At 35.9% G+C, this 13,666-nt stretch overlaps 1 protein-coding gene across 1 annotated transcript in view; it reads right to left on the reverse strand.

The window, feature by feature from the left end:
* The window catches only part of LOC107094888 (cadherin-24-like), a gene marked incomplete at its 5' end in the record, with an annotated part of 52,059 nt that overhangs the window by 36,323 nt on the left and 2,070 nt on the right, over positions 1 to 13,666 (reverse strand). Inside the window, one exon of the mRNA XM_015390773.1 lies at positions 3,934 to 4,228. Within this exon, the coding sequence (XP_015246259.1) occupies positions 3,934 to 4,228 (295 nt within the window). The remainder of the gene's footprint in view (positions 1 to 3,933; positions 4,229 to 13,666) is intronic.

Consider the following 13,666-nt stretch of genomic DNA (forward strand, 5'->3'; position numbering starts at 1 on the left):
ATTGAGGTATTTTAAATAACCACCCTCATTAGCTGGCATTAGTAAACTTTACAGTGGACATTCAAGATCTAATAATTGTTTTATACTTTAAATTTAATTTAGCTGATTTTTGGTTGTAATATGTTTTGCTTTACATCTTTAAGCCAGAGTTCGATCTTAAAGACTCCAATTGGGCTCATTATAAGTCTGTCTGTCAGGCTAAAAATCCCCCCAAAAGAACTCATCAAAAGAAGCACATGGTTTTTCTAACAATATGGCTTGAAATGATAGGTAATAATGTTCAGCATCCAGTATGGCTATTTGAGGTCCATATTAATCCTCTTCACAAACTGCTTCCATGCATTTTAAAGCAGCTCTGTTCCTACATACAGCTCAAACATTTCGCTGCAATCAATAATACATATAAATGGAGGAAGTAGTGTAAAAACAAGAAAAACACAACAGAGAGCACTCGGATCGGATGCCTCATGTGATGTCAACAAGAAAGCTTGTTTTGGCAAAGAGAGATTCTTTACTGATTAAAGATAAAATCACAAAAAAATAGGAGAACAACTAGAAATACTGTCAAGTACAACAGAGTATTATGGCCAGGCTAGAGATTTTTTTTTTCTATTTTGAGAATAAAGTTGTAACATTACAAAAAAATAAAGTCATAACATTACGAATAGAAAAGGACCTGTTGTTCTGAGGGTAAAAAAAACGGTGTCTAAAATGAGTCACACAAAATTTTGCAGAAACCACAGCTCAGAACGAAAAGACAGACAGGTCCTTCCATTCCCGTTAGTCTAACTACTATCTAACTAGATTAATAACTAGATTAATCTAGCTCCTTCTATCTGAAAGTAGGCTGTTAGTCAAAAAATCTTGTACAGAACTTTAGATATTCTCAGAAAAGTTAAATTAGGTTACCTTAAAATTGACAGCTGGTCTGATTTTCAGTGCAGGACTAAATATCTGACTAAAATATCAGCTCCACTGACCGTTAAAAAGCTTGGGCTCTTCAAAAGGAATACATGATGAATTCTAATGATATTATTGATCCCAGTTTTTATAAACATTTTAACATTTTTACTGAGGATAGCATGTTGAAAAACTATTCACACTAATTGGCACCTTTAGCCTAGCTTAAAATTCACCTTCTATTGCTGCAGCAAATCTAATTTAAGACATGAGAAAAATCCTTGACTTTATTTCCAGTCTGCTTAATTACTTCATATATATAAGTTTTATATATAAAATATATATATATATGTATTACAAAATCAATAAAATGAACAATATAAGCTGTTTCTGTAGTTACTTAGGTAACAATGGGTTACTTCTGTAAACCATTGGTCAACATTGGCCAGTTGGTCTGATACCTATTGTTGTTAACTATTGTTCTCCATTTTAGTAATGGCACTTGATCATTTTCTAACATTCTATGGTCCAATATATGTAATAAAAGCAGGTACGATTCATGCTAATATCATATCAGGTCCATATCAGATTCGGTCGATCATCAAAACTTCCATATCGGTATTGAATCGGAAATAAAAAGTTGTATCGAGACTTCTATCATTAAGACTGTGGAGTGTCTCATTAATAATTCAAGACTTTTCAGTTCTTTTGGGATTTAAGCATTAAATAATACAGAGATCCACTTTTGGGTCCTCCTGAAAATGGGAAATACAAGTAAACATGCCATCCAAGTAAGATAGATGTATGTTGATTTTTCACTGTCCAGAATGTGAGTGGGACTTAGCAGCTAACCACTTAACCATGGCCAGACATGCAGAGTAATAATCAAAAGGTGAAAAGCAACAACTGAAAATTAATTTAGAAAAAGGAATATAAATTTTAAGCAAATTATTTAACTGTTTTATATTTCAATTCCCTTTCAATTCTTCTGGAAAAAGTCTCTCTGGTTTTAACAGAAACTAAATGAAAAGTACAATTTAGCTTTGGTGAGATTTCTGGGTCTTTGAGGTAGGGAGATCTCTTTGCCATCACCCTAATCTTTAGTTTTCTCTACAGATTCTCAACAGCTTTGAGAAACATGAATAAAATAAAAATATAAGTTAAATGTTAATCTTCAAGCTGTGATTTTAAATTTTGTCTAAACTGTAGGTATACAGTGGAGTTAATCATTTGCAAACTGGCAGCAGCTGGTTGAAATAATGCTTCTGCACATTTTTGTTTTGTATCAGTTATTCTTTTTTAAAGAAAATAAAGTAAATCTAGTCCAGTCCAGTGTGATAGAAGATAAATTAATAAAAGACCTGTTTTGTGTATTATAAAAAAAAAAAAAGGGCACTGACAGCAAAGTTAAATTATGTTACTCTGTAAAATAAACACCTACATTTTAAGTAGTTATATTTCAAATGTGCTAGTCTTGTGATTTAAAGCACATTGTCCTTTTTTTTTTTTTACTGCATTAGATCATTTTCTGTGGTTTATATTTTATTGTTCAAGTTTGAAAAAAGGTTGGGTTTAATTGGGGGGTGCAAAACCTTTCTTGTAAGCCAAAGTGGGGCCCAGCAAGGTTTGGGAACCACTAGTGTAAGTGATCATTTCTTAGTGATGCAGGAAATTTCTTTTTTTCTCTCTCTCTGATCACTGCAGACATACACTGCAAAAATGATCTCTAAATAAATAATTAAGTGTATTTACCTTTAATTTGAGTAGGTAAATATGATGATTTGCCAATGAAATTAGTATCTTTTCTCTAAAATAAGATAAGTAGATTATATGAACTTGAAATAAGACAATGCAATTGTTCTGTAAAAGTTGAAAAAAAAATATCCATTGGACTTGGTTTCCTAGATTTGAAGACGTTTCGCCGCCTCTCCAGGAAGCTTTTTCAATTCAAATTTCTGGATCCGCAGTGAGTTTGAGTCTTATATAGACAAGGCCTTGTATTGCTTGGAAACATGCAAATGGTAACCGATGAATGGGTGGAATGGAAGCAAACGACCCACTCATCGGTTACCATTTGCATGTTTATATATATATATATATATATATAAATGACAAAATCAATAAAATGAATAATATAAGCTGTATCTGTAGTTACTTAGGTAACCAATGGGTTACTTCTGTAAACCATTGGTTAACATTGGCCAGTTGGTCTGATACCTATTGTTGTTGACTATTGTTCTCCATTTTAGTAATGGCACTTGATCATTTTCGAACATTCTATGGTCCAATACATGTAATAAAAGCAGGGCCTTGTATTGCTTGGAAACATGCAAATGGTAACCGATGAGTGGGTCGTTTGCTTCCATTCCACCCATTCATCGGTTACCATTTGCATGTTTCCAAGCAATACAAGGCCTTGTCTATATAAGACTCAAACTCACTGCGGATCCAGACATTTGAATTGAAAAAGCTTCCTAGAGAGGCGGCGAAACGTCTTCAAATCTTGGAAACCAAGTCCAGTGGATATTTTTTTTCAACTTTTACGGAAGAATTGCATTGTCTTATTTCAAGTTCATATTATCTACTTATCTTATTCTAAGAGAAAAGATACTAATTTCATTGGCAAATCATCATATTTACCTACTCAAATTAAGGGTGAATACACTTAATTTGATCTGGATGACTGAGAAACTTCATCAGCACAATGCAATTGTTTTTTCTCATTTTAAATGGAAATTGTCTTGTTCCATTGGCAAAGTGTCTCACTTTCGTCCTCAATTAGAGAAAATGCAGTTATTTTAAGTAAAAATTACTTAATTAGATTTCCATTTTTTGCAGTGTACTGACCAAAACATCAGCGAGAGAAGAGGAGACTTAGTATTTCTGACAGAGTCAGTGTTGCTTTCCCGGCTGCCTCTACTGGAATCCATCGAGAAAATGTGCTGACCTCCCAACAGGACAACGCCTGTGACATTATAAACCCACCAATGATTCAGGCACCAGTATCACTTTTCTGCCCCTTCGGCGCCGTACCTATGTTGGCCATCTCTGGCACCATGGCAACGTAAGGCTCACTGGGGAAGACAGGCGGGTTGTCATTGATGTCCTGTACTCTGATGATGAACTCCGAGGAGGGCTCCAGGGCACGGCCGGTCTCCCGGTCTGTGGCCGTCGCTATGAGACGATATTCGTCTTTCTCCTCTCTGTCCAGAGACTTGGTAACGTGGATGTTCCCTGTGTTGCCGTCAATAACAAACACAGAGCCGACTCCCTCCCCCTCCAGCATGTATTTGGTGCGCCCGTCCCCTCTGTCCATATCTGTGTGCAGCTGGAAAATTAAACAAAAAACAGACAACAATCCCAACAACACCTTCAGGCAAGATCCATCAGGGGTTGCTGATGCAGGTATCACTCATTAACACCCACTTATTTATTTGGCATGCAAAAGCAATTCCAGACTGTGTGAATGGGTAAATCGTGTCTAGATGAGATGCCCTCTGTGAATCTGAGAGGAATGGCACCAGGTGTGGAACATACATATGGGACCAGAGTGAGTACTGACGCATGCAGCTAATTAACTCACTGGACCAAACATGCCACTGGGGGGTTCGTTGAGAGGAAAATCAACACTGATGCGGACAGAGGCCCAGCAAATGTCATGTATGTATAATCACAGACACATCCTGCAAATGCAGGCAGTATCCATCCGTAAAATCTTTCAGTCCTTTCTACCCATCTGTCTCTTTCTTGTCCTGCTTCTCCAACCATCTGCCCAGCGCTGCCTCCACCCTATAAAGCACCTTTTCCCCCTCTTGTTTCCTCTCCTCTTTTCATCAAGTAACCTCGCTTACAAGATTGCCCATCTGTTCACATTTCTCAGGCCCCCTGCCCTTCATCTAACTCTGTTTATTTTCTCCCCTTCCCTTTTTTATTTCTCTCTTCTGTGCAAAATCTGAGTTTAGTGTTTAACGGCAGAGAGGATATTAGTGAGATATATAGATAGGTAAAAGGCCAAACACACAGAACTAGAAGAAATAGAGATTACTCAGCCTTCATCAAATCTAGCCTTCTGACCAGAGACTCTCACATCTCTCTGTCCTCAAGGCATATCTGCACATGTTCATAATCCACAAGGCTTAGTCACAACCTCGGCTGCAGACCCCAGATACTCGAAAGAACTAAAGCCTTGACTTCAAAATGCAGATGCAGAGCAGTTTCTCTTGAAATCTGAGTGCCAATTTTGCATATTTATTTCAAGCCTTTTTATTTGCTACCATGAAATGTGCCGATGCACAAAGAAGTAGACCTATCTTTCAGGGTACAATTAGTCAGTTTAAATTACAGCATCCTTCCTCGGTCTATCCAGACTATCTCAAGGGGTTTGGCAAAAGGTGTGAATGCTTTTTATGAGGCAACACAAAACCAAACAATACATGCAGTCTCATACAGCAAAGGAAAATGCATTTTTTAGAGTAGCCAGTTAGCCTAACATGCCTGTTTTTGGAGGAAGCTGAAATGCCAGATGAGAACCTATGCTTGCATTGGAAGAAAATGAAAAGACTGAGACTCAAACCCACAAGACAACAGTGCAAACAACTTCTCCACACTGTGGTCTAGGATGAATACATAGAATAGGAAAAAAAAAATACTCATTCCCCTTTTCCAGCTTTGTTATTGTCACCTTTTATTGAGATTAAGGGTAGTTTAAAAACCCAGAGTGGATTATTCCTCTCTAGTTTGAAGGGAAAATCATACATACCAGAAAAGCAAAGCATGCATGTAGGGCATGCATTTATTTAGATGAATCAATATTTTGTAGAGCAACCTTTTGCTGCAATTACACCTGCCTTTGCTTTGAAAATAGCTCAACCTGATCAGATGACAAAGTTCCTGCAGAGATCAGTACTTCCTTTCCATAATTTAGCCAGTTCTTTAAAGTGATAATAGCTATTCAGTTAATCATTTTAAAGTTTTTTTTATTTATTCTATGGAACATTTAATTATAGTTTTCAATTTAATGGCATGCTGAATATCTTAATCATGTCTAAGATAAATAAATAAATGTTTAATTTGTTCATTCCTCTGGAAACTCGCCTTCATATTTTTTTTGCTGGCCATACAGTGATTGTAGAAGCAATCTCATGACCCCACAATTGTTGCCTCACATCCCCCTACGAGTCCCAAATCCCACTTTGGAAACCCGTGCTCCGTGCTTTAGGCTTAACTATAATTTACTCTGTAGCCTCACAAAACATCTAGAATTATACTGACAATAAATCACACACAGGCGGAAGGGACTTCTGAATACAATGTGCTGCTTTGGATTTCTACAGAGGTATAAAGGTTATAAGACCTGGATAAAAATGTCAATTCCAATTTTTGCATTTGTATTTGTCAGAAATTGGGTAAACATTGCATCATCCCCTTTCCATTTCCCATTTATGCATTGGGTTTTGTGTGAGTCTACCACGTATAATCCCAAAAAACCACATTCAAGTTTGTCTTTGTAAGGCAACAATACATGAAAAAAAATCAAAGGGTCTGAATACTTTTTGACAAGTTATGCTCACATGAGATAAAGCATGCATAGTTGAGAGAGAAAACCAACATACGGATTATGTGAGGGTGGGGATTATATACTCTCGTAATGTTATATACACAACAACCAGCAAGATAAATGCTAGTTTCTTTATTCTTCCCTGCACCCACATCCTCTCCATCCTTTCTTCCTTAAAACTAGCTTTGATCCCACTCTTCACCACCAGAGACATCTTTGTTGAAGTCTGTGCCTCCCTTGCCTCCCCCCCTCCATTGCCTTCTACTTCCAAACCAGACCTCCTCTCTCCTCACTGTCTAATTGCTGGTTCAGTCCTGCTGCGCCTCAGCCAGCATGGAAAAACACTCTCACAGTGGGGAAGAAATGTATCCATCCCAGTCCAAATAAAGCAAGAAAAGGAGGGTACCATCTCCTTCTCTTAACCCCCTTTCTCCTTACTGTTGCTCCACACACACCTCCGGGTTTATTTCCGCTTCTTTAGGCAAACTTGATTCTTCTAACTGAGGTTGAGGCACCTGCGATTTGAGCTGCTAGTATCTCTCTTCACCTCATTTCATCTCTCTATTTCTGGAAAACAAAGTGAGCTGCTTTAGCGAGGTAAACCTTGCGCTTCCAATTCTTCCACACAGCAGCAGCATTTTATTACATGAATATTAAAATAAAGACAAAAGGCATGAGCGCCCCTTGTTACCGCTGATCGCTTTAACACCCCTCCCTGCTTGTATCAATAACAACTGGAGAGGGAAATTAAACATTTATGAGGCGTATACAGCTCTGGTAAGGATCCAATCTTGACTGTCACTATATGGTTTACTACGAGCTACAAAGTGGCTGGCAGCTTTCCCTGTTAGTCTTACAGCTGATGGAAGCCTGCTCCAGGTATTCTGAGGCTGCCAATAGCTGCATTAGAGAAGAGTTCCTCACTGTGAAATAATACAATCAAACCTGTGGGACTGGATGGTTCAGGTGTGCTCTGAGCTAAATCATCTGATAGCCGATGAAGGCTGCTGTTGTCGGCCATTGTCAGATTTGAAGGGTGTGATGTATTGAGCGGGGGTACAGCTCTTCTGATACAAGGGGTCTATTTTAGCTGCATTCCAGGAAAATAAAATGAGCAGAAAATACAAACAGCTATTTATTTTTCCTTTTTGATTTAATGCATCAGGCATTTTTACCACTGATTAGGATGGAGAAAATTCCAGAGGATAAACTTTTCAAAATAACCAGAGGCAAAGATTTGCTCCACTGCCAGTTTAAACTCCTTTTTATTTTCATGTGGCTAACGAACTGAACTAGAAAATGTGGCTTTCAGAATGGTGCTATGATTCTACTCCAATGTATGCTGGAGGTGAGAGGGATTACTTCTGGTGCTGCGATGAGGAAACCAGCACAGGATAGCATTTAGCCAATCTGATTTTTTTAAGAGAATTGTTTTGGAAGAGGGAGTTTATCCATCGGTTTCGGCTGCTTTGTAGTAGCAAAACATATAAATGCATGTTAATTTTAGTGTGCGTTGAAGTACAGAAGAGGATTACGGCCACTGAAAAAATAAAAAGTTAACAGATTTTTTAATTTTAATTCAGTATAATATGAGAAAAAATCTGAATTTTGACTTTTTTCTCAGAATTCTGACTTTAATCTTGCAATTGTGACTGAATTCTGACAGCTAACAAACATGTTTGCATCAAGCCATAGCCATGTCTGTTTTAGAGACTAAACTAGCTCTCTTTTTAAATCACCTTCTGCTCTTCCAGTAATAAAATGGCATCACTGGGGGCTCCCCAGGCACCTTAAAAGTCGCCTAATTCTCTTCCTTCATGGTGCCAATCTAAATTAAGATTCAAATGTCTGAGATTAAAGTCAGAATTTTGAGATTAAAGTCTGACTTTTTTCCAATATTAAATTTAAATAATATTTAAAAATCAGTTAACATTTTTTTTCAGTGGCCCTAATCCTTTTCTGTATGGAAGCAAAGCTTCTTCCTCCCTCTTTTCATTTCTTTTTCCCATCACAGTAGCTAAGTTTAACTAGACATAACTAATCTCAATGACGGATCAGACTAAAAATGTGTCGTGTAAACATGCCAATCAGAATATTCTGAATTGATTTGGTGGGATTGGAATAAAATTGTGATCCGACTGAGAGGTGCTCCATTTCGATTTACACTCTGATCTGCATACATATTCTTGTCAGGATCAAGTTATTCTGTCTATTCTTATTCTGTTTCTGCTCTGGCTAGATGCTATCAGAATGTTCTGAATTCTAGTCTATGTACTGCTTTATTTTGATAGATTATGTGCATATTGATCACAATCTATGTATCTATTTATTTTTTATCCAAATACATTTATATTAAAACTTTTTTGCATTTAGATAAAGTCAATGTTTCCGTCACTTATAGCGAGCAGAGTTTTGATTCATGATTTAACCTTACTTAGGGTCTATCCACCTTCCAGTAAACAGAAAGGCTTTTCTGTCCATAGTGAAGAAAAGCATGCCTGAGGCATAATGCAGCCACCTCTGTATCTTCCCCGCCGGGAGAAACACAGGTGTCTTCATGATGTGTTCAGGGTGTTGAAGCTTATGTAGTGCTTTTCAAATACATACCCAACAACATCTGCAAGGCTTCATGTGATTTTCTTTCAATGCTGGCTAATTTAGATTAGAATAAATTTAATCAAATTCCACTCAAGAGGACTCTAATTAACAATTAGCTTTCTTCAGAGGGGAATTTGCTGCTTTTATTATATTCAGGGGAGTAGTAAATGGATTATAATTACAGTAATGCTTTGTGTTGGTTTATAACATAAAATCAGAATAAAACACATTAAAGTGTATTTTAGATGTCAGAATGTTGAACAGGTATGGTTGCCTTTTTGTATTTCCCTTTTAGCAGTAAAGGACAGTTAGGGTCAAACAAACCAAGTGACTATAGACACTAAATGCTGAGTAATCCTGAAAACTGTGACTGAATATAAAGTGCAGCTTTATTCAGTCTGGGGCTAAACCATGCAGAAAACTTGGGCCAGAACATATGCCTCTGAGGTTTAATATCTATTTAAAGAATTTAATGTAAAGCACCAGCAAGCTGATCAGAAGAAGTACATCAAGTCAGTCACATCATGTTGACATTTCATGACTAACCTGGGGGGAATCAATGCCGTTTAAATAGAAACCTTTCACAGTCTGAGGCTTTAGTGTTTTGACAGCAATAACTTGGGGCCATTAAAAGCAAAGGCACTTCTACACTTTTCTTGCAACAACGCTTAAATGTAACATTTTAAGATAGAAAGCTGGTTTAGTATTTAGGGCTGCAACGAACTATTATTTTGCAAATCAATTAATCTGTTATTTTTTCGATTAATCTATTAATAAGCGAATAGAAAAAGGTTCCTTAAAGAAAACTTTTTTTGAAATTAAACCAAATGAAAATAAAGCTTTTCCACTTGAGGAGTTCAGGATAGAGCATATTGATAGTCAAAAAACATTTTCTTGAATGCAAAATGTTTACATATTTTAGAGTCTCTACACTACAGTTAATGATTAATTGATTACTGTGGATGATTATTTTAATAATCGATTAATAATCGATTTATCACAATTAATCCGATGAAATGTTTCAGCCCTAATAGTATACATTATGTTTTTGTGTAGTTGAACCAAAGTGTTTCTGGAACACAGCATCAAATGGGGTGATAATACCTTGTTTTCTCAACAGGACCTGAAAAGAATTAAAAAAGTACGAACTTTAACTCTTTAAACCAAGCATCAATTATAGTTGTTTTCTTCTGCTAATGCTAATCTAACTCACAGTTATCCTCATCCAATATTTGGCCACCTGTTGAGCAGATAGCACAGCACTGGGAGGTATGAGTTTACCATAAATAGTCATTCACCAATCATCATAGGAGGCTTATGGTGCGTTCAAATTGTCCTCGGAATTTCCAACCTCCAGGTGTTAAATTGAAACTGAATGATACCTGACCTCTGCATTCAAGGTGGATGCTGCTCTCATGAACTATGACTGTAGAAGCTTTCTATAATGTATTTATAGATTAGGAATCTTCACCTGTATAATGTATTTAAGCATTTTGTTCAGGCACTTCTTGTGTTTAAAGGACAACATATTTCAAAGCCGTGTATATAAGGGAGAGTACCATGTTGAAAATGAGTTTTATAATTCATATTGTTGTAACAGTTGCCATAGTGACCATGGAGAAGAAGAGGATCTATAAGCTAAAAAAGTGGAGATTTTTTTAACTCATTAGATTTAAGATCTGAGGATAATGTAACGTACCATTAGTAAAACTAGTAAAAAATAAAATTAAACCATATTCTGTAAAAAAATTACAATTCAAATAAATAAATGTTTTTTTTATTGGTGTTATTGTTTGTATATTTTCCATTGGATTAATAAAATACAGAATACAGAATTACAGAATTTTCAACTGATAAAGTCTGCTAAGATGACACTGTGTCCAGCCTATGTGCCCATGTGCAGTTATAGATTTTTTATATTACTAATATTAGCTCAAACAGTAGGGGAGAGGTTGAACCAGATTTTTCTTTTCCCATCAATTTCTCACAAGATAATTATATTCGAATGACTATATTTCAACATAGTGATCTTACATCTGTCCCCTACACACCCATACAAGTGCATCATTTAAAAGCCTAACGAGAAGCACATGGCATGTTGTTGAATAGACATTTTCAGATCTCTCTTTAACCACATGCAGCAGTCACTACTGTAGGTACAATTGAATAAGCAATTAATTAACAAATAAAACCCTTTTTGGTTTACAATAATTTGTTCAAATTATTGTAATATTTTTACTCGACTATTTGTCCTTGACTGTCTCATAGCATACTTGAATAAAAAAAGAAGAGAAAATGAAGGAACTCAGCAACTTGGATTTGCCTTTAATAAAAAAAATGTCCCAGTTGTTTTACTAGTTTATTTCTCTTGCTTAAAACGTAACCATTTTAGTTGGTTTTGTCTTCATCTATTCAGTCATTATTTCTTGTGTTATTCATGTGTTCCTTCCAGTGTTTATCCTTGCTTTACAGTCTCTCCCTCTGCCAGAGCTTGTTGTTAATTAGTCGGTTCTCAGCATCTGTGTTTCCTTGTTTGTTCATGCGTTTGCACCTGTTTTCCCCTCTACTCACAGTCTCAGTCATTTGCCACTATTCACCTGATCCTCGGTTCACTTCTGTTTCTTCACCTGTTCTGTTTTTAATCTACCTGAAGGATTTCATTAAAATCTATAAAACTCATCATGCCAGTCATTTTGCATTTTGGTCCAGAACAACTAGTGAAAATAACTAACTCCAAAAAAGGCTTTTGAACTTACATAGTGGACATATTTTTCAGTTTTTTAAATATTTCCAGAGGGTCATGTTGTGCAAACTAGCATGGTATCATTTATCACTCTGTTTTGAAGCTACACTGGAATTTCTATTATGGCTTAACAATTAATGGGACAATTGTGGATTAATCAATAATTGAACTAATCCTCAAATAATCCAATCGATTAATCGTTAAATGGAGTATATTGACTCTAAAACATCCCTTTAGCTGAAAGAGCAATCCTATCAGAGCAGCAATTATACCACATTTATAATAAAATATATAAATATTTTGCATTTAAGAAAAAAACAATGTTTCATCTAGATTAAATTCTGTTAAAAATCTTCTTTAAGAAATATTTTGCTATCCCATTATTCATTTTAAAAATCAAATGACTAGCAAAATAATTATTAGTTTCTACCCTAATTTGTATAGAGTAGCTAACTGCAGGCTTACTACACAGCATAATCAAAATTAAACAGTAATTTAATAAAATAATTTGAGCCAACAGCACAAGACAGCTAACTCTGTAAAGAACAGGCAGGCATAAAAAGTGATAATTTAGACTTAAACATAAAAAATATCTGACCTTCTGGGTACTTATCCTGATATATTTTAAGCTAATGCATCAAAATAACCATGAATACTTATAATTATTATGAACATAATCATAAATCACCAGGTTATCCGATTTTTTATTTTTTCCATTATTACAAAAATACAATTATTGTCCAGTAAGTACCTGATAAATCTACATGATATAAATACCTGTTTATAAATCAATAAGATTTAGGACACAATTAGATTGTATTTATTGAAACAATGACTGTTCTTCGTTTTATATAAATTATTTAAATGGCAGTTTGTTGTTTGTTAAACCTTAAAAAAAGAGATTGTTGTATCTTAGCCCCTACCTGAAAATAAATTACAATTAACTTTTACTGCTATCTATATCCCCTCGTTCTTCAGCTCTACTTACTTTGGTACCTAATAAACAATTCAAGAGCAATTGACTAAATGTAATGCAATCAAGATTTAATTTGCAGCACTTGATAGCAGTTGTGTTCTTCTGTTTTGCATCATCAAACTGCAGCTCTGAATGTTTTGGATACAAGCTTGTAAACTGCTCTGGCCATGAAGGAAGTTTTTTAAGATATTTCACAGGTTCATAAACACTGAGCTTTCTGCATAGCCTGCTAACACCAATATTCTGCAACCCGTCTGCGGACAGGCTGGCTATTATACCCCGCCGCCTGTGGCAGGTACTTTACTGTGGCTGTGATAGCACGCAGGTCCTCTCCTCTCTCACACACCCGAGGGAGAAGTGCTTCCACTCAAAACCTCTTTTTTCCCCAGAAGCCATTTGTCAGAGAATTTTTAACAAATTATGATTTTAAAAACTAATGGAAACGAAATGGGCCATTTCGGAGAGTGGTCAGAATGTGCTCACTGGGTTCACGGTCTAAATGACACCAATGTTGGCACCCCAATTTTACCACCTTACCCAAGAATAGCTAACAATGTCTGGGAAAATGTTCAGAGTTCTTTCTAAATGTATACGTTCAGCTTAACTCTCCATTTTAAGGCAAGCTTGCTGACTGTTTTGGTCTCATGAAGGTTTCTGTTTTGGCTTTTCTTAATCTAATGTTTCCGATCATCAAAACAGTTTTATTATAAATGATCACTTGACTTTTGAGTGGTGATTTTACTTATAAAGGGAAAAGAGTATCCAAATCAAAAGTAATCGCACCCTAATCCTAATAATTGGTAGTGATAACCAGCTACATCTTCCTACCAAGTGTATGTGATTACTGTCATTCGGTCTTTTCATCTGTATCTGATTTCAGATCATAAAGTAA

Source organism: Cyprinodon variegatus, unplaced genomic scaffold, assembly GCF_000732505.1.
Source record: "Cyprinodon variegatus isolate N-32 unplaced genomic scaffold, C_variegatus-1.0 Scaffold512, whole genome shotgun sequence".
Classification (NCBI taxonomy): domain Eukaryota; kingdom Metazoa; phylum Chordata; class Actinopteri; order Cyprinodontiformes; family Cyprinodontidae; genus Cyprinodon; species Cyprinodon variegatus.